This window comes from Sminthopsis crassicaudata, chromosome 4 (assembly GCF_048593235.1).
Source record: "Sminthopsis crassicaudata isolate SCR6 chromosome 4, ASM4859323v1, whole genome shotgun sequence".
Classification (NCBI taxonomy): domain Eukaryota; kingdom Metazoa; phylum Chordata; class Mammalia; order Dasyuromorphia; family Dasyuridae; genus Sminthopsis; species Sminthopsis crassicaudata.
In genome coordinates, this window is record NC_133620.1 from 43,820,273 (window position 1) to 43,838,465 (window position 18,193).

Genomic DNA, 18,193 nt, shown 5'->3' on the forward strand with positions numbered 1-18,193 from the left:
TTATTAATGGGGGATGACAGAGAGATGTTACTCAGACCATGAAAGTGGGGCCAAAGTGCCTTCAAATGAACTTGGAAAAATTCCAAGACTTCACATCAGTTCCATAATATTTTTGGAATAATTCACTAGCGATAAGCACAAAGTAAAGATGCCAGGCAAGGAGTGCCATGCATAAACACTGCAAGTAATGGAGGCTGGGCACCGAGTCGGATGTCATTTTTGCATCCACTCTCGCTGAGAAAGAACTATGATGAGCCTGCAAGAAACAGTCTCCACTCAGCCAATCTGCATCCCGATTGAACCTGTCATGAAGTAATCTGCACACTCACTCCTCCTTCCCTGCACTCTCATTCTCCAGCTCTAATGCAAGGAGACACTGTCAAGACCAATGTATTTCCTACTGGGTAGGGGGTACTCCTGGCCCTTCACTTGCTGACTGGCTGGCTCCAAGCAGTCACAGTGTTCTGGCCGGCCAGCATTCAGACTGACTTCTTCTGGCCCTCCCGTCGTCTGATGACCTGTGCCCCCTATGCCAGTTAACTTCCACAGAAAGGGCTGAGGTTAATGCAATGGCATCATGAGAAAAAGGAAATGTTTTGGATCCAAAATAACATTTCATTATTTTGTTCTTAGAATAGTCATAATTATAGATCAAGAATACTGACTTTAGAATAAAAAATATTATTAACAAAGAAAACGAGTAGACAAGAACAATGACTTTAGAATAAAAATATTACTAGGAAAATGGGTAGACAACACTGATTTTAAAATAAAAAATTATTACTAAGAAAATGGGTAATTTGAGGAAAAATTTCAGACTTTGAATCTGAAGTAGTTAATTAACTGCATCAACATGCTCAACTGAAATGCTAAACAAAAGGTTTCATAGAGGAAATCATTTTTCCTACATGTAAAAACTGTTACCAAGTTTTAAGGGGAGAGGTGGAAGAAGGAAGGTCAAAGATAGTTTAAAAATTGCTTCTGATTTACAAAAGCAAATAGAGTCACTTTGGAATAGCCCACAAACCACTGCTAATATAACCCATTTTTCCGACGCTGAGTTCACAATGTTCAAAAGCTTTCTGGTTTTGGTCCTTACATATTTTAATTGCATTTTTGCCCTATACAGACACACAATAAATGTTTTATGAAAACTATAACATTAGAGAAAACTATCTTTCAATTCCATTTGGAGTACATAATACTCAATTGGTCTAAGCATTAGGGTTGACAATACATATTCAAGTAATCCATCAGGAAAATTTTCTACATTTTCAATTGGGGTATACAACTGTTTGTGAGATGAAGACCCTTCTTCATCCAACAGGGAGTAACAATACAAAGATCAAAAACCAGTTTATAAGTTGGAGGGTTTGCAAAGAGTACAAAATAAACCAAGCTTAATTTTTCCCCTTTTTAACCAGGACAGCCTTCTAAACTGAATTATGGAGATCCCAAGAGGACAACACTTATGGTTTTCCTACCACCAACGACTGTCCTTGGGTAAATATAATACTATAATTTTCTAGAATATCACAGACATAACGGGATGATGGATCCCAAGATGTGAGGATTACCTTTTTCATATAAAGACTACATGGATCAAATTGCAAGTGGGATGCCAACTGGAATTAATACGATATTGAAACACAGCCAGTATGTCAACAATTTTGTGCTTAAGAAGCTCTTCTTGGATAGAACTTAGGGAAAAATTTATTAAAATCATATAGTGAGTGCCGTCTACACTAATCTCCCACAACTGTTATAAAAAACAATGTGGATAGTGTTCCTGCTCGTTGTAATTTAAACATGTACAAGTTTTTTTTCTTTTTGCTACCATTCTCCATCAGTATGTCCACAGCAACTATAGATTTTGGAGAAAGTGCCCCATATACCTTAATGCATTTAAAAGTGCATTATTAGTTTTATTCTTATAGGCACTACTAAATTCCAACCAAGAGGTAGCAAAATCAAGTGGTTTAGTAACTTTTCATGACATCCTCTGAATTGACTTAACAAGGGGAAAAACATGTTGCTGATTGAATAATCAAAAAAGTTGAAAAACTTTTTTTTTTGTAGTTCTTTAATTTATTACTGACCCAATCTAACCCTGGTTAGCATTAGAGAACTGATGGAAAACAGTATGACACTATGATAGCTCCAGGCTATTAAAGAAAAACAAAACACATTTTAAAAAAAGAATAAAAATGTTTGATCATGCAACTTTATGACCTTTGTTAACTATTTTTTAAAAAGCAGGAAATCCACAAATGAAATTGACATGGGAAAAAAATACACAATGTTTTGAGAAAAGGAAATTCCACTAAATTTAAACATGAAAACTAAATATGAAATGTTTCTTCATTGTTTTGTGTCGAATTCTTTTGAGACATTGATATAATTAACAATAACACAATTTCCCTTTTATAAAATTAATTCTATCTTAATATTTAACATACTCATTTAAAATATTCCAGCATATATGAATGCCTACCAAGATATATCCACATGTAGATATATATAGATATAGATATGCACATGTACCTATTTAATATTCTCTCATTTTGGGAAAAGATATGAGTGAGGGGGATAGACCCTTTATTTCATTGGTATAGAGAATTCTATGATGAAACTACTCTAGTAGTGAGGATGGGAATTGTTAATACATTTTGTAATCTTAAAAAGTTGCATGGGGCTCAATGATTGGCATTGGTCCAGTGTCAGAGAATTATGTGTCAAAAGGCAGTATATGAACTTGGGCCTTCCCGACTTCCAACGAATTTGCTACTTAATATACTACATTTCCTCTCACCTTCTCATTTACTTTTTTTTAAATGCCTAAGGCAGATCCTCTCCTGTCCGATAACTGGCTCCTAAGTTAGTGGAAGGACTAAAAGACTCTTTAGTCTGAGAGGAATTCAGTCTAAATGCTCACAGTATTAGTCAGGAAAAAACCTTTATTGCTGAGATTCAATTATATAATTGTTGAACTTGTGAATGACATTGTTTCCATCATAGCAGAACTGCACCCACAGAATGCTGAGATTTTAAAAGTTTGTTTTAAGAATTCCTCTTCTCCATTGCTGATAATTTTATATTTTAAGAATGACAATTCCAGACACCCAAATGTTGAGGTTATAAACTTTCATCTTTTTAGTACTGGTGCTGAGTCCAGTTAAAAAAACAAAACAAAACACAACAAAAAACAGTCATGTAAATGCAAGTGCATATAGTAATTTTTCCAAATAGAATTGATTTGAGTCATTTGTAGTGACAAGAACAGAAATACACTTTAGCTTCTAGATTACCATATAAGCAGCTGAAATCATGTCAACTTTACTGATATAGGAAAACTCATGAACTAATAATACTCAAATCAATGACTTTTTTAAAGAAATGGGCCAGTGTGTTAATTAATGCCAATTATATATGATACATAATAATGCACATTAACTATTTGAAAAAATTCACATTTATTTACTGTCAAACAGGTGTTAAACTTTACATTGGATATTAGTGACGGGCTCATTATTAACAGGTTTACACAAAAGGATGAAAAGAAAAGCAGAATTTTGCTGAAACAATTTACATTTTCATTAGAACTTTATCATAAAATAAATTAATTACTAAATATAGGCAGAAGGAATATGGAAGAGTAATATTTATGTTTTCTTTTATTTTTTTTAAAAAAAAGGACAGGCACCTTTTGTTCACTAGAAAGTTTGTGAGAAGTGTCCAGTGCCCTCTCTGCCCCCTGTGCAAGAATGAACAGAGGAATGACATACAATCTTTTTTTTTCCTAGATTTCACCAAATTTGTGCAAGGCATGGCATAACTGGCTTCAAAGAGATTTCTCCCCATAAAATATGTTCTTTTGGCAATAAGAAATTTAAATGTAAGAATAAAGACTAACTTGTCAAAGCAGAACACTGTTTACAGTGGAAAATAAGTGAAAATGAGTAGAACTTGTCTTTTTTTTTTTTAAACATACTATTATGACAAAGTGTAAGAAAAACATTTTATAACATATGTGCAACCAAGAGCTTTTCACAATATTTTCTCCAAACTCTTTAAAATTATTTTTAATGACAATTATATTTCAGTTGGACACAAATGTATTTCATTTTACCCTAGCAATAGAACAAAATATAATTTCTTTAGCCATTATTTTTTTTCTCATGAGAACAGTTCATTGTACAGTTGAGGAAATATATGAAATAAGGCCTGTGGCTTGATTGCTAGTGGTTAGACATGTTTTCAATCTTTGCCTTAATGGGAAAGATTTGCAGTGGACTGCACGCGAATGCAGAATCTCTCTCCTGCTTTTCCAAGTCTCGTCAGAAACAGTAAGGTACAGTAAATTTGTCCCACAGGATTTTAAAGCCTACGCCTTGTATATAATACAATGCAGGCCTACAAAAATGGTGCAGCCATATTTACAAAGTTAGTTCAGAGACTGCTGCAAGTAAAATGGCTGGGGGAGATTTGATTCGCTTCTTTCGCAATTTCTATGAACTCAGCAGCAGAAGAAATCTTTAAAATACCTCGTTGGTATCTCTTTTCTTTGTTAACAAATAATTCATTTTAGTATACTCTGTGTATATACAAAGTTTTTTTTATTTTATTTTATTTTTTTGTATGTTATATAAAAATTCACAGAACTGCAAGGTCCAGTAATCTCTCTCACCGGAGAACCACAGGGCTGTCTCTTCAAGCAGATGGGAGGGAGGCGGAACAGGGCCAACTGAGTCTTTTTTTTCCTTTTTCTTTTTTTAAATACTTGCATGTGGCCCTTGGCGTTTCTTTGCTCTGCTACTAAAGACTGGTGACTAATTGCATTTGTCCTTCCCTGACATCTCCCTCTGGGATGCAGCCCTCTTTGTTGATGGGAATGATATAACCGTCACTGTTTCCCCTGCTGATCTGATAGTACATTTGAAGCTGGTGGCCAGCTCCCAGATTTGGCATGCTTTTGTAGTAAATGTCCTCGTTCTCGCTCCTCCTGGAAGGGGACAGGTCCTCCTCCACGTCGGGGCTGCTCTCTGGGTACGGAGAGTCTCTGAGGTTGGGCATGCTTGTGTAAAGAGAGTCTCTGTTGGGGGACTGCAGGTGGTCCTCCGTGTCGGCTGTCAGCTGCGAGACATAGCTGTCAGTCCCTTCGGTGTTCACCTTCTTCTGCGGTTGGTACAGAAGGGAGTGAGTCCGCTGAGGGATGAGAGGGGCCTCGAGTTCCCGGTGGTGGAGCTCCAGCCCCGGGGTGTCGCTGTGCATTAAAGATGAGGCGTCCGCCACGATCGCGTCATCTTCACTGCTGCTGCCGCCGATCACGGGCTTGGCGGGGAGCGAGCGCTCCAGGTTGTGATTCTTCCCGCTGCCTCTCAAGTTGTTGTGCACTAATTCTGAAATGATCATTTTCTCAAAAGCAGTATCATTCAGGCTGAGTCCACAATCGACAACTTGCACACTCTCACTGTAGTCCCCGTTACGCAGTGAGTAGCTGTTATTGAAGTTACCATTTAGCGGTAGAGTATCCATAGCACTTGTATCCCTGGCATTGTTCAGTGAATGTCCTGGAAGAGAAAAGGGAGATTTGGGGGGTTAGCGGGCGGCGTCCTCTCTTCCTAGGAGACGTTTTTTGTTTTTGTTTTTTTTTTTTTGTACAAGACTTTTTAATGTAGTTCAGGACAAAGTTATATTTGTAAGCCAATGCTTGACAAGTGACAAGTTTTCCAGCATTTCCCATTGGAAACCTACGTTGTACCCCTTATGCGATAGGAAAAAGGTGTTAAAGAATATTACTGATTTCCCAGGGAAGATGGGGATGGGAATGGAATGGAATCTTAATCAATTTCAGGGGAAACAACAGTTGTTCAATTTCTGTATCAATTCTTTGATCCTTTCCCAAGGAACTCTTCACTCCATGCCCTTGCATATGTAATGCAAAGCAATTCTTTTGTGACATTTACGTTTTTAAGTACAACACCATGGTTTCTAAAAATAAAATTGACAGGATTTGTCCTAAACAACACTAAATCAAAAAGGATTAAGTCACATACAAAAAATCAAAGGCAAATGTACAACATAAACCCACATAACTTGCAAGCAACTACTTTAACGATGTTTCTAACATTTCCTTTTTTTTTTTTTCTGGAGATGAGATAAAGGAAAGAATGAAAAAAAATGGACAAATACAAAGAATTCATGTTAAACAAGGACAGCCATCTCTCACACTAATGGGACCAGGGCCCACAAGCACCATCCAACAACACGATAGACAGCAGGTGGAATGACTCACTTTGGACAACTCACATCATGTCTGTCTGCTCAGGCTATCTGGCCTAAGAGTAGCTGATATATAAAAGAAAGTAAAATGATTTATTGTAACATGATGAAGAATTTCTAAGCTTCTCAGCAACTTAGTCAGAGCAAGGGTTCAGCAAATTAAATTACCAGCAATAGCAGCCTTTTTTTTTTTTTTTTCCACTTAATGCAATTTTTTTTTTTTTTGGCACTAATATTCTCTCTACTAGTAATGGCCTCAGGCTTCTAAAGGTCAAAGTTCGCCTGCAGCCCTGCAGTCCGCATCAGTCACAGTGACAGCACTGAATGAGCCAGCACAAGGCAATTAAGAGTAAGGCCCACAGATACCATGGGCATGGAGGTCAGATGCAGAAATGTTAGGAATTTCTATAAGTATGGGTCACAGAAATTAAACCAAAGAATAAATATCAGCTGTGGAATGGGAGAAGGGTGTCAGCCTTGGCTAACTTTAGCTTCTGAAAGAATGACAGATTGGGTAAGTTTGCTAAAGATATGAAAAGAGGTTTAAAAGGGAAAAAGAAAAATTATGGCAACATGCTCTTATTGGATAAGAGTTTTATTTTCTCTACAGACACGTAAACATGTAAACTAAGACATCACAGTGCTTCCCAGGCAAAGAAACAGAAAAAAAAATTGGGAGGGGGGGGCGGGTAAGGGGTGAGGAACAAACTGAAAGGTCTGCACCATGGAACCTAGATTATTATTATATCAATTCCTAGAAAATCACTTGGCTACATATATGTCTGGAAAAAAAAAAATGAAGTGATGTTATTGGAATGAAACTGACCACTGTGAGAGGCTGCTGCATTATATGCAAGGCTTGGAGGAGTATAAGAAATCTTTAATTGATAAGAAAAAAATTAGGTGTTTTTTTTGTTTGTTTGTTTTTGTTTTTTTGGCCCTCTTTCTACTCTTAAAGCTGCAGATTATCCTAGAAAACTCAGTATTTTTTTCATCAAAAGGGTCTTTCCACTGTTGTTAATAGAAGACCTGGAGGACAAAGGGGATTAAGTTTCTTGTGGTTTTGAAATAATTGGAATACTATGATCTAATTTTAACATTAGAAAAATTTGCAAATAATTCTACATAACTGCATGATCCAAATATAAATTCAAACATGCGAGAATAGGCAACCTAACTGCCCATTTTTAGTTTTGATTAAGATTTCCTTAGTTTGGAAATTTCATGTATACTTTAAATTAATTTTTCCTAAAATAGATTTACCAATACTAAGGCATGTGGCATTCGTAAGTGATGAGTGACACATGGACCACATGCCAGTGTGTTCATTTCCTCTAGGGAGGCCTTTTCTTTTCACATTTTTTTCTTTTCATCTCTACTAAATAGATACATTATTAAGCTGGATCATACAGAAGATGTTTTCTATGATATACTGCAGATTTAAGCACATTTTGACTGGTTTTGAAGAGGCAACATTTTCTGCCCGAGTTCAGGTAATTCACTTGAAGTCTTTTCCATAGCCTGTAGCAAGATTACTGTGGGAATATAGAAATGATAAGTAAATTATTAAACATTTTTTGGCTTGGCGGTACTTCAGTTTTAAGCAGCAAATTATTTCAGCATTGAATATATTCAATTATCATCAGCATTTGCTACAGACCTTTTATAGTATAAAGAACAAGGCAGTACAGTACAGTAGTACTGTTTGAATTTGGAATCATTTTTAGTTGCAAATTGTGAACCACTTGCCCGCTGAGTCTACTTCATGACTGCTAGTTATGTTTTAATTGTGCCCATTAAAAATCATGCTGAAAAAATTTACATTTGATAGGCAAAGTTAAGTTTTACTCCCATACTTGTCTCTCTGTAGGTTGCTAGAGGAAAGCGTAAGGAAAGTAAGAAAACAAGAGAATGAAAATAGAAACTGCAGTTAAGTTCAAAAAGCAACTTGAAAGAAAAAACGGAAACAAAGTTTTGTGTTTTCTACATCAGCAAATAATAGGCTTGAATCAAGATTTATATCATACTAGTTGCAATTATGCTGTTAACTTCCCACAAAATCCTGACTAAACAGACATATTAAAGTTATGGCTTATTCTGTAAGTTAGAAAAAAGCAAATACTGGAAAATATAGTAATAACAGAATGTGAGTTAGTGACAACCCCACCACCTCCACCCCAAGTACATCTAAACTGTTCTAATATTAACTTTCAGCAAAAAAACAAAGCAAAACAAAACAAAACAAAAAAAAGAAAAGAAAAAAAAAAGTTTTCCTAAGGAAAACAACAGTAACAGCAACATTAACAAAACAGCAACAACAAAAACTAACATAAAGCTGCACTATACTATAGTTTGTTTATCCTCAATGCCGGATGTGGTTTCCCACACGTAGGCATCCAAATTGCCTTTATCATCTACTCAGCTCCATAAGCAGATTTTTCTCAGCAAGCTTTAGAGTCAACTGAACCTTATATTACATAGACATGATACCTCTAAGTGATATATATCTTGAAGATGGGCTCTCGGACCATGTGATGTCAGTCCTGTAATAGTATATTAAGATTTATGCCACCTGCGTTAAAAACATGGATAAGGATTGGTAAATATTCCTATGACTCAGGCATTACTATAATATAGTGCAGTTTTAGAAGCCTGGCACAGGCAATACTGTAATGTTTCTCAAGACTCAAAAATTCAGAATGCATTCTAAGGATATGAAAACTCGAGTTTCTATCTCAGAAAGGGGGGAAAATAGCAAGAAAGGAAGTTTTCATTTAGGTGCAAAAACAAAACAAAACAAAACAAAAAGAAAACCAACTAGTTTTATTCAGTAAGTATAAGCACACCTGGTGAGTTAAATACAGGAGCAGAGGGGGCATTACATACAACTGTTTCAGCGAGCAATGTGTTATAGGGATTGTTAGTGCCGTGGGGTCGAAGAAGAGGGTTTGTTAGTAGGTAATTGCCAGTCATCCCTAAAGCAAAGAAACAGAAAAAAAAAATACACATCAGTTCTCTTATTTTGGCCAGACAACTTCATTAAAACATTTTTCCGTATTGATAAATATCAACAGTTATTTATATAGTACTTGGAACTTGGCAAAATGCTTCGTACCCATTAGCTCATGTATCAACAACATAGGTCCTAGAGGTATTTGGGTCCTCAATTTAATAGATGAAGGAACAGAGTTGAAGAGATTTTAATTGACTTGAAAAATTAAGTGAATATAAGAAATGGATCTTGAACTCAAGCCTGGTCTCACTAATTCCAAGTGTGGTATACATGGTACCACAGCTCTCTGGGTTAAACTGTCAAATGACATTCTTCAGGGACTTCCTGACTGTATTTGAACTAGTAATTTAAAGGAAAAAGGGAGAGGGTCTCTCTGCTGGAAATCCACAGGTGCTTTCTAAATCCCCAAAGTAAACACCTGCGGAAAATGACACTTACTAATTTATACAAAGCCCCAGATAAACAAGAACGGCAACTGCATGTGGAGGGATCAATGCCATGTTTCAAGATGTTACTGCTTCATATAAGAAACTTTAACCACTAAGGACTCTGATTGGGGAATTTCAAACTTTATGAATTTACAGGTGTAAGGTTTATCCCTTATGAAAACATCTGTGTTAATACAAACTCAAGCAAAAGGGAAGAGGAAAACCAACTCTTACAACAAGTAGAGGAAAGAACATACTCTGCAAAAAGCCTCTCTTAGTGTAAGCCCAAGCAGACATGCAGAGAAACAAACCTCAAGGCTTTTATTTGGATAGATTAGACCATTCCCACATACGCAACCAGGCTAGGAGGCTCATGCTGACATTTTTTCAAAAATAAATACTTGAATACCCCCATTCCCTTTAAGATAGCTACTTTGGCTGATTCAACATTATGCAAGCATACTTATTTTTATTCACCCTTTACACACTTTCCAGTACTTTCTCACACATGTTTTTAGCATGGCTAGCTTAACTGCTTTAAAACCATGACTGACTATCAGTTGGCCTTAGTCTTTAAGGTACACCTCCCCCTCCACCCTTGTCTTGCTCCCTCCCCCAAAGATTAATGGAGAGATTTGATGGAATAGTGAAAAAATATATATTCTTGTCCCCTTTTGAATACATTAGTTTGGGCACCTCATTAAGATAAAATACAACTCAAGTTGTTTTCAGATGCACTATACTGCAACAAAATTGATATTACCTGGATATTTTACATGTCCAAAGAGAGTGAAAATGTCATCTGAATTTCATGCCAAATTTAAATTTATTAGGCTTTCATTCAGGCAAAAGCAAAAAAGATATTATATTTTAAATATTTATGCTTTTATCTTACTGGAGTTATTTTATTCTAGGTGGGAGAAATGTTTAGAGTTCAATAGAGAATTCCTTTATTGACAGATTATGCTAATCTTATTTGATAGTGGCTTAATTTAAGTAACAATTAGATTGATTTATGCCATAATTTCCTGAAGTTGCAATCCAGATGAATGCAGAAATACCAACTCAAAGAGTAAAAGAAATATTTTCATGCGCTCTCATGTATTTTAATTTTATTCCACATCAGGCAGGATTTACTACAGCTCTGTTGTTAACATTTAAGTTTTGGTTTTTGAAAGAAATGTTCAAATAATAAGAACTTCACTAATTAGAATTGTCATTGTAAAAGTTGACATTGTTTAGTGGGAATAGTAATTATGCTAATTGCATCAATATTTTAGGAGGAAAACTTTTATAAATGTCTCTTGGTTGGAGAGGATGTCAATTTGATTTCAATGGGAAACGTCATTTGGAACTTATGTTCTCAATGATTTATTTGTTTCAGTCGTTAGTCTCATTAATATGTTTTTAACAATCAGGAATTATGCTCTTGGTTTCTGATTTAAATTATTAATAGAAGTTACTTAAGTCTGTTTTCCATCAAATGAGATAAATGAACCACAAGTATTGAGATAAGTTGACTGAACAGAATTTTTACATCTTCTTATGAAATATGGAAATGGCTGTCTTAAAAAGAAAAAAAAATGTTTACAAGTTTCTTCTAAGACAAGATTCTTTTAAACTGACAACTACTACAAAAATGTACTCTCCTCAAACTGAAACCATTCCTAGTAACTGACCTTGATTAAGCGTTGAAGTGCTATTGATGTCACCTGAGATAAAGGAAGATTCTGACTGTTTTCTCACAGTGTCATTCCACATCCTTCTTATACGACTCTGTTGACAGAAAGCAAGAAAAGAGGTATGTTATATTTTAGGGTTCCATGCAGATTGTTTGCTTGAGTGCAGCCCTACTAAGAACACATGCTGGTTTTCCCTTCATCCTGATTCTTTGGGGGTTATCTGTTGCTACTGTTAAACATCTATGTTGCTTCTGAGTTCAAATTTAAGAAGGTATATATGTTGTGAAGTACTCAAGGTACTGAATTCTAACTAGATTAGAGACAGTGTAGTTTCTTTGTCATAACTTACTGTCATAATAATAGGAAACTGGCACTTGTACAAAGAAAAAAAAAATGAAAAAGAAAACCTTTAAAAGAAATATTTAAAATGCACACACACCCAAAACTAAGAGGAAAAAATCCACCAAGTATTTGCCATCTAGATCATTATAATGAGAAGACAATTAGTGCATCTGAACAGAACATGTCTCAGTAGGCTTTCTATAAATAAGGTTAATTAAAAGATGCTGTCAAACTCTTTGTTACCTGTGTGCCTGAGGAATATCGGGCGCTAGTTCTTGTGGTTGATGCCTTCACTGAACTGTGGGGACTCTCAGTTGGTAGCCCACCACAGCAATATGAATGTCGGAAACATTTGCCGTACTCCTTGCGTACCTGTAGATGATTAAATGACAAAACTGATCTAAGTATCAATCAGTCAATAAACATTCAACAAATAATCTCTTTGTGGCAGGCACAGGGGTAAATGCTGAGAATATAAATAAATGAAACATAAAGCAAAAGCAAGCAAACAAAACAAAAAACAAAAAAACAAAACTGTCCCTGCCTTGACAAAAATTACATTCTAATCAGAGAAATAACATACAAAAAACTAGAAAAATATAAGATAATTGTTGATTTCTTTTTTTAAGCGTCCCTTTCCTCAGGGAATTTACATCATATGGGGAGACAATTCACACATCTATTTAATACACAGTTAAATACATTTGATTTTTCTACAAGATGATAAAGTACAGAAAACCACATTAGGAAAATAAACATCTGTGATGAAAATTAACTATACTGAACAAGCTAATATAACCTCAATGCCAGTCAACCTAATAGTTCTAATTAGTAATCTAGTTACTGTCTTTAAAAAATTTTTCTTTTCAAAAGTTGACCTTATTATCAAGTTTATCTAATTACTTTCTATTTATTATATGCTAAGAAAACTCCTCTCTAGAATGAATAAATTTCCAACTTAGGGTCTTCCTTTTTCAAACACATCCAGCCAACCAGTAATCCAGTCATTTACAATTTCAGTCTTTAAATTCTCCTACTGTAGGTCAACAAACAAATTTCTTTGCTCTCTACTTTATGCACTGTGCAGAGTTTTTCACATAACCCTCTCCTTGTAAAGATAAAACTACTCTGGAAAGAATGAAAAAGGTATATGCGTTGGTACATTTGCTCTTAATTTAACTGGAATGTTTTTGTCACCTTTTGACATTACCAGCATTAATATTTAGTGCAGAAATGTGAAGATGCCTATTCTCCTCATTAGCAGACAACAGCTACAAAATCTATTAATGCAACATATATTCATACTAAAGGGAGTTACCATGTAATTTCTCTCCTCTCTTAAAGCCTGGATGAATGAATAGATTGGAAAAACTGGGTTGAACTGTCAAGTTGATTCCAAACTTTATTATGAAAAGTGTATAAACCCACTGATATAAGTGGACATACCTGGAATTGTGGGATAGGAATTTAAAGAGAGTTGTCAAAAAAGCACTGAATGTACGTGGTATGGTAAATCAGAACCAGTTTTAGGGAAGTCGTATATTTCAGTGGTAGAGCTATGACTTCCAAGCACGGAACACTGAAAGTTCTTCAAAAATGTTTTTTGAATGACTAAGCAAGAGGAGGTAAAATAAAGTAAGTTAACAAGATGTAGAAAACTTTTTTTTTTTCTGCCCAAAGCTATGTTCATTCATCACACCTAAAATTTTTAACATCGTCACTTAGAATCTCACTGAGACATTATTAAAGTAGTGACCTCTTGCCTTTTGATTCTTAGTTATATTTAATTATACTTATTATTACCAATAACAATGAGGTTTAATTTCAAGTCATAATAATCCATAGATTATGGGTCTCACAAGAGTCACTTTAAAACAGATTCATAAGAAACCATTCTTGTAGGAAAATAGAAATTAAAAAAAAAAAAAAGAAAAGAAAAGAAAAAAAAGAGGGGGATTTTCCAAACAGATTTCATTGCACATATAATGTTCCAAAAGCATATTTTGAATTGATAAATTTTGTTCATATGCTTCTCAGATTTTTCTTATAAAGTACAAGTATTTTATTTAACTCATTGTATCAACACAGCTTTGGCATACCAAAGAACAGCACAAGAAAGGCTCCATAACCCCAAAATGGAGTTTGCAATCAGGTCTTGTACTATGCATTGGACAGCAGAATCTGACACAAAAGGTGAGCATGTTTACAAGAAGACATGCTCACATATTTAAATCTCTGATTATTAGAGGAAGCTTCTAAAAAGCAAAGTTAATTATACTAAGGCTAACCTTGTGGAAACCATAAAGGCTGAAAGTTTAGTGTTATTTTTATCACCTAGGACACTTCAAGAGAAATTTCTGAACATTAATAGGTATTAACTGCTCAAAACCGCTATATAACCAGGACAATAGCAATCACAATGGTATTTTGCCCAAATAATACCCTCCGGGGTTGGTTTTGCCTAATGCCTATATTATTGTGAATGTACATTATCTATCAGCATTGCACATTCCACTGTCATTAGTTCTAAATTATAGCTTGTTCAAAACTGATGGAAGTAACAACACTATCATTTTGTCAGGACTGAAAACATAATAGTTTTCACTTTCACAATTCTATTTCTCTGTTCAATTTAGTGACCAACTAGTAATAACAGAATAAAAAGACTGCATTAGTTATGCAGACAGGGACAGGGTGATGGTCGGGAAAGGCAGGGAAACTTTTAAACCTTAAATAACAGCTTGGCTCTTCTAGCGGGTTTACATCTCCTCACTACAGATTAAGGTATTTCATCCTTGACTGTACTTCTGAATTATTTTTGCCGACTCCACTTAACATGAAATCAGCACAAAATAAGATGTGAAGAAGTAGGATATCGTTGATTTTTTTTTTCTGCTCCCATATAAGTAGTCAAGTGACACTAAACGATGACTTGTTTTGTATAGCTGGTGCTTTTACAGCCCTATTGTCTTTCCTGCCCCATCCTTCTCTTTTGGAACATACCAATTCATGAATTACCCCACTCTACAACAGTATAGCCTTTTCTTTCCATGTTTCCCATCAAGAAATAATTTTTGGCCTTTTAAATGTCATCAAACTTTTTTGGCAGTCTAGTAAAGTCCTTACAACCTTTCTTAAAATGCATTTAAACACATAAAATCCATAAGATTTCAATAAAAAAAAGTTGACAAAATATGGAAACTAAGTAAAGTTATATACTTCTACTTAACACTTGCCTTCAACATTTCTAAGCTCAATTTTGACACCATTCACTTACATTTCCCAAATATTTATATATTTTAAGAATAATAAAATGAGAAAACTATATGTTATTGTACTTTAATTTAAATTTAATCACACAGATCTTTTCCTTTCCTATCAAACGCAGATAGAGTCCTGCATTTTCTCATCACTTACTTTTTTCTGAAGTGCGCAGTGAAAGATGAAAATGAACACTCCCTGGAAGGCATTAAATACGGTGAAAAGGTAAGCCATCACAACGGTCTCCTCATTGATAAAAAGCAGTCCAAAGGACCAGGTGAGACCAAGAAGACACAGAAGGGCAAAAGCACCAAGGACCCAGGACCTGAAAAAAGAGAATGGAATTTTTTTCAAACAGGCCTAGCAGCAAACACCCAGTGACCACCTGAATATTTATAGTGATTTCAGTAGTTGCAGTTGACTTTCTCTATGTTCGCATTCAAATTCAACAAGTCTTTGGCTTTAACCTTTCAGTGATTAAGAACATCAGTCTCCCGTGAGAGCCGCTTCAGCAGTTTTGGCTTTTTCATAATTTCCAGAATGAACAAGATGTCAAAAGTATTTTAAACACAAAGATGTAAAACAACCCCCAAATGACCTAATTGTTTTTTTTTTTTAATACAATTTTAGTAAAAGGAAATGGCGAATTCTTTGATTTCACTTAGCCCTGTATCTTTTCTCTGTAGTGCTTTCAGAGGACACTGAATAATGTAACACGGACAGAGAGGTTATATGGCAGATAAAGGCCTAACACCTAAACTGGGGGCTCTGATCAGCTAAGCTCAGGTGAACCTAGAGTTTAGATCTATCGCATGAGGAAGTCTGGCTGAAATGTGACCAAAAAAAAAAAAAAAAATGAGTTCAACCACAAAATAAAATATTTTAGAGAGATTTCATCATGAATAGTTTAAGGAGAAAGGAATTATAGAGGACAGGACGGAATGAGGGGAATTTTAAGTCAGTGCATTCCATTGCTAACTAATGATCTTACTTGATAAATGGCTTATTATCTTCATAGCTAGAAAGCATTATAAGCAGAAAAGAGAAACAAAATTATTAGACAGAATTGAAATAGAAATTAATAAGAAAGCATTTATATATTTATATAAATCAGTCAAATTAAGAAATTCAAAATGCAGAGGCAAGCAGTTTAAAAAAAATAAAGGCATATAATAGTTAAAAAATACTATAGCAAATTAGATTATTTCCAAACTAGTTATTAAATTAAGGGTAATTCATGATATTGACCGAGTTTGCAAAAATATAATTCATGCCATAAATTTGTTAATGTAGGGTTCTACCTTACCCAGGTAAGTCCGTATTATAGTAGCCATCACAAACACGGTAATTACTGGTGTGGATGAGAAGACAGAAAGAGGAAAAGGAAGAAAAGAGAGAGATGCTAAAGATTAGCTCTCTCTCTTACCATGCAACATGCAATGAAGCTGATACTAGCCTATCTGAGACATCTAAGTTTTAAATGTTACCCTTACTATAGATCTGCCATTTTAAAAAACATTAAAAAAAAAAAATTGAGTCTTTTCCATTACCCTGATATTCAGCTTGAGTTATACCTTCGCAGACTTTTAAATAAAAGTCTCTCATTTGAAATAATATTCTTCAAATGCTTCTATAAGATGATTTAATGAAGCAATAGCTATCAATTTCTTGTTAATTACATAATACTGTTCCCCCCCTTCTCTTTGAGAGGGATATTGCTGTTTTTTTTTTTTATTTTTTATTCAGCACTGAGATAAAGTAAACATTTGTTTAATTAGCATGAAAACAACAGATAATCTTCAAGTTAACAATAGTAATAGAGTCAATTCTCTTAGGAGAACAGGATTAGGAGGGGAAACTGCTTAGAATCCTTAAATCAAAAAGTCATTTAACAAAACAAACTCTACATAATCATATCAGCCATGCAAACAGGAACACCATTTTGAACTGCATTTTAAATGCAAATGAAATTACCACAGTGCTATGGAATTTCCATGGAGCCACTGGAAAAAATTTTTTTTTTTCCTCTTGGCTCTAACTCAAGGTAGGGAATTATTATCTAATTTTGACCAATGCCTGTGACAGGGCAACAGTGTAACCCAAGCAGACCCATAAGATTTGAGTCTCATTCACATCTATTGTTTTTAGGAGACAAAGCTCCGTGTTCCTAGTGCTGGATCACTTCCTCCAGTCATCATGAGTTTATCATTTGTATTCCAACTTAAACACAGAACACTTACTTAATGTTTTCCAACCTGCTAGAGTCGGGTTTCAAAGTGTTGGAGTGCTTCACCATTTTGCACAAAGTGATCACCAAGAAGATAATATTCAGCTGTCAAAACAGATAAGAATAAAATTAAGTCTACTCCAAATTAAGAGTGAATAATGAAGATTTGGCAGATAATATTCAGGGGGTCGGATGAAGGGAACCAAGCAGGGAGATCAAATATGCCACATATTTGATCCAACTAGTTCAATCTTAGACACTTGTACTCTGATGAATCTGTGCACTTCACAACAAATGGGCTGCAGATGTCAACTAATTAGCAAGTATTTATTAAGTCCCTATTATGATACAAAGACCCTCAAAAATTTATCCTTAATGAGTTTATTGTCCAATCCAAAGTGGAAAGATCCACTCTAAATACCTATATATAGGTGTATAGAATCAGATATGTATCTGTAAATAGACATACCTTGAATAAGTAATATGGCAGTGCAGCCCAGCATATATATATACACATACATACACACACGCATATACATGTATGTATATACATACATATATAATACATATATATGCATATATATACATATATATAATACAATATTATAATTATGTAACATAACAATTTCATACATCCTTCCAATTCACACATATCCAATTGAGTCACTGATCACCTACTTTGTTAGAACACCATTATTAAAACCAAGAAAAATAAGTTTATCAAGCAAGAAACAGAATAATTCAACAAAATCAGTCTAGTTTATTAAGTATCTACGTTAAGAGATTCAAAGAAAAAGTGAATTGTTCTTTTTCTCAAAGAAGAATGTAATGCAAACTATATACTAGACACACAAAGAAATTAATTAGGGGCAGGGAAACTAATTGTTGGACAGGCTTCAATGTGGTATTTGAGCTAGTTTTGAATGGAACCAGGGATTCTTAGAGGTGGATGAGGGTT

The 18,193-nt window shown here is 34.7% G+C and overlaps 1 protein-coding gene across 27 annotated transcripts in view; it reads right to left on the bottom strand.

Moving 5' to 3' along the window:
* Nucleotides 1-1,079: 1,079 nt before the first annotated feature.
* ADGRL2 (adhesion G protein-coupled receptor L2) overlaps nucleotides 1,080-18,193 on the bottom strand; it is an 809,217-nt gene continuing 792,103 nt past the window's right edge. For 13 of the 27 annotated variants that reach the window (XM_074266407.1, XM_074266405.1, XM_074266410.1 and 10 more), the window contains 8 exons: nucleotides 17,249-17,340; nucleotides 16,315-16,359; nucleotides 16,000-16,026; nucleotides 15,165-15,333; nucleotides 11,991-12,119; nucleotides 11,403-11,499; nucleotides 9,129-9,257; nucleotides 1,080-5,570 (listed from right to left, as the gene is read on the bottom strand). In XM_074266407.1, the coding sequence (XP_074122508.1) occupies nucleotides 4,816-5,570; nucleotides 9,129-9,257; nucleotides 11,403-11,499; nucleotides 11,991-12,119; nucleotides 15,165-15,333; nucleotides 16,000-16,026; nucleotides 16,315-16,359; nucleotides 17,249-17,340 (1,443 nt within the window). In that variant the 3' untranslated portion in view covers nucleotides 1,080-4,815. Of the gene's footprint in view, nucleotides 5,571-6,295; nucleotides 6,349-8,772; nucleotides 8,855-9,128; nucleotides 9,258-11,402; nucleotides 11,500-11,990; nucleotides 12,120-15,164; nucleotides 15,334-15,999; nucleotides 16,027-16,314; nucleotides 16,360-17,248; nucleotides 17,341-18,193 lie in introns of all 27 variants that reach the window. The other 14 variants (XM_074266424.1, XM_074266425.1, XM_074266416.1 and 11 more) reach the window with 7 other exon arrangements.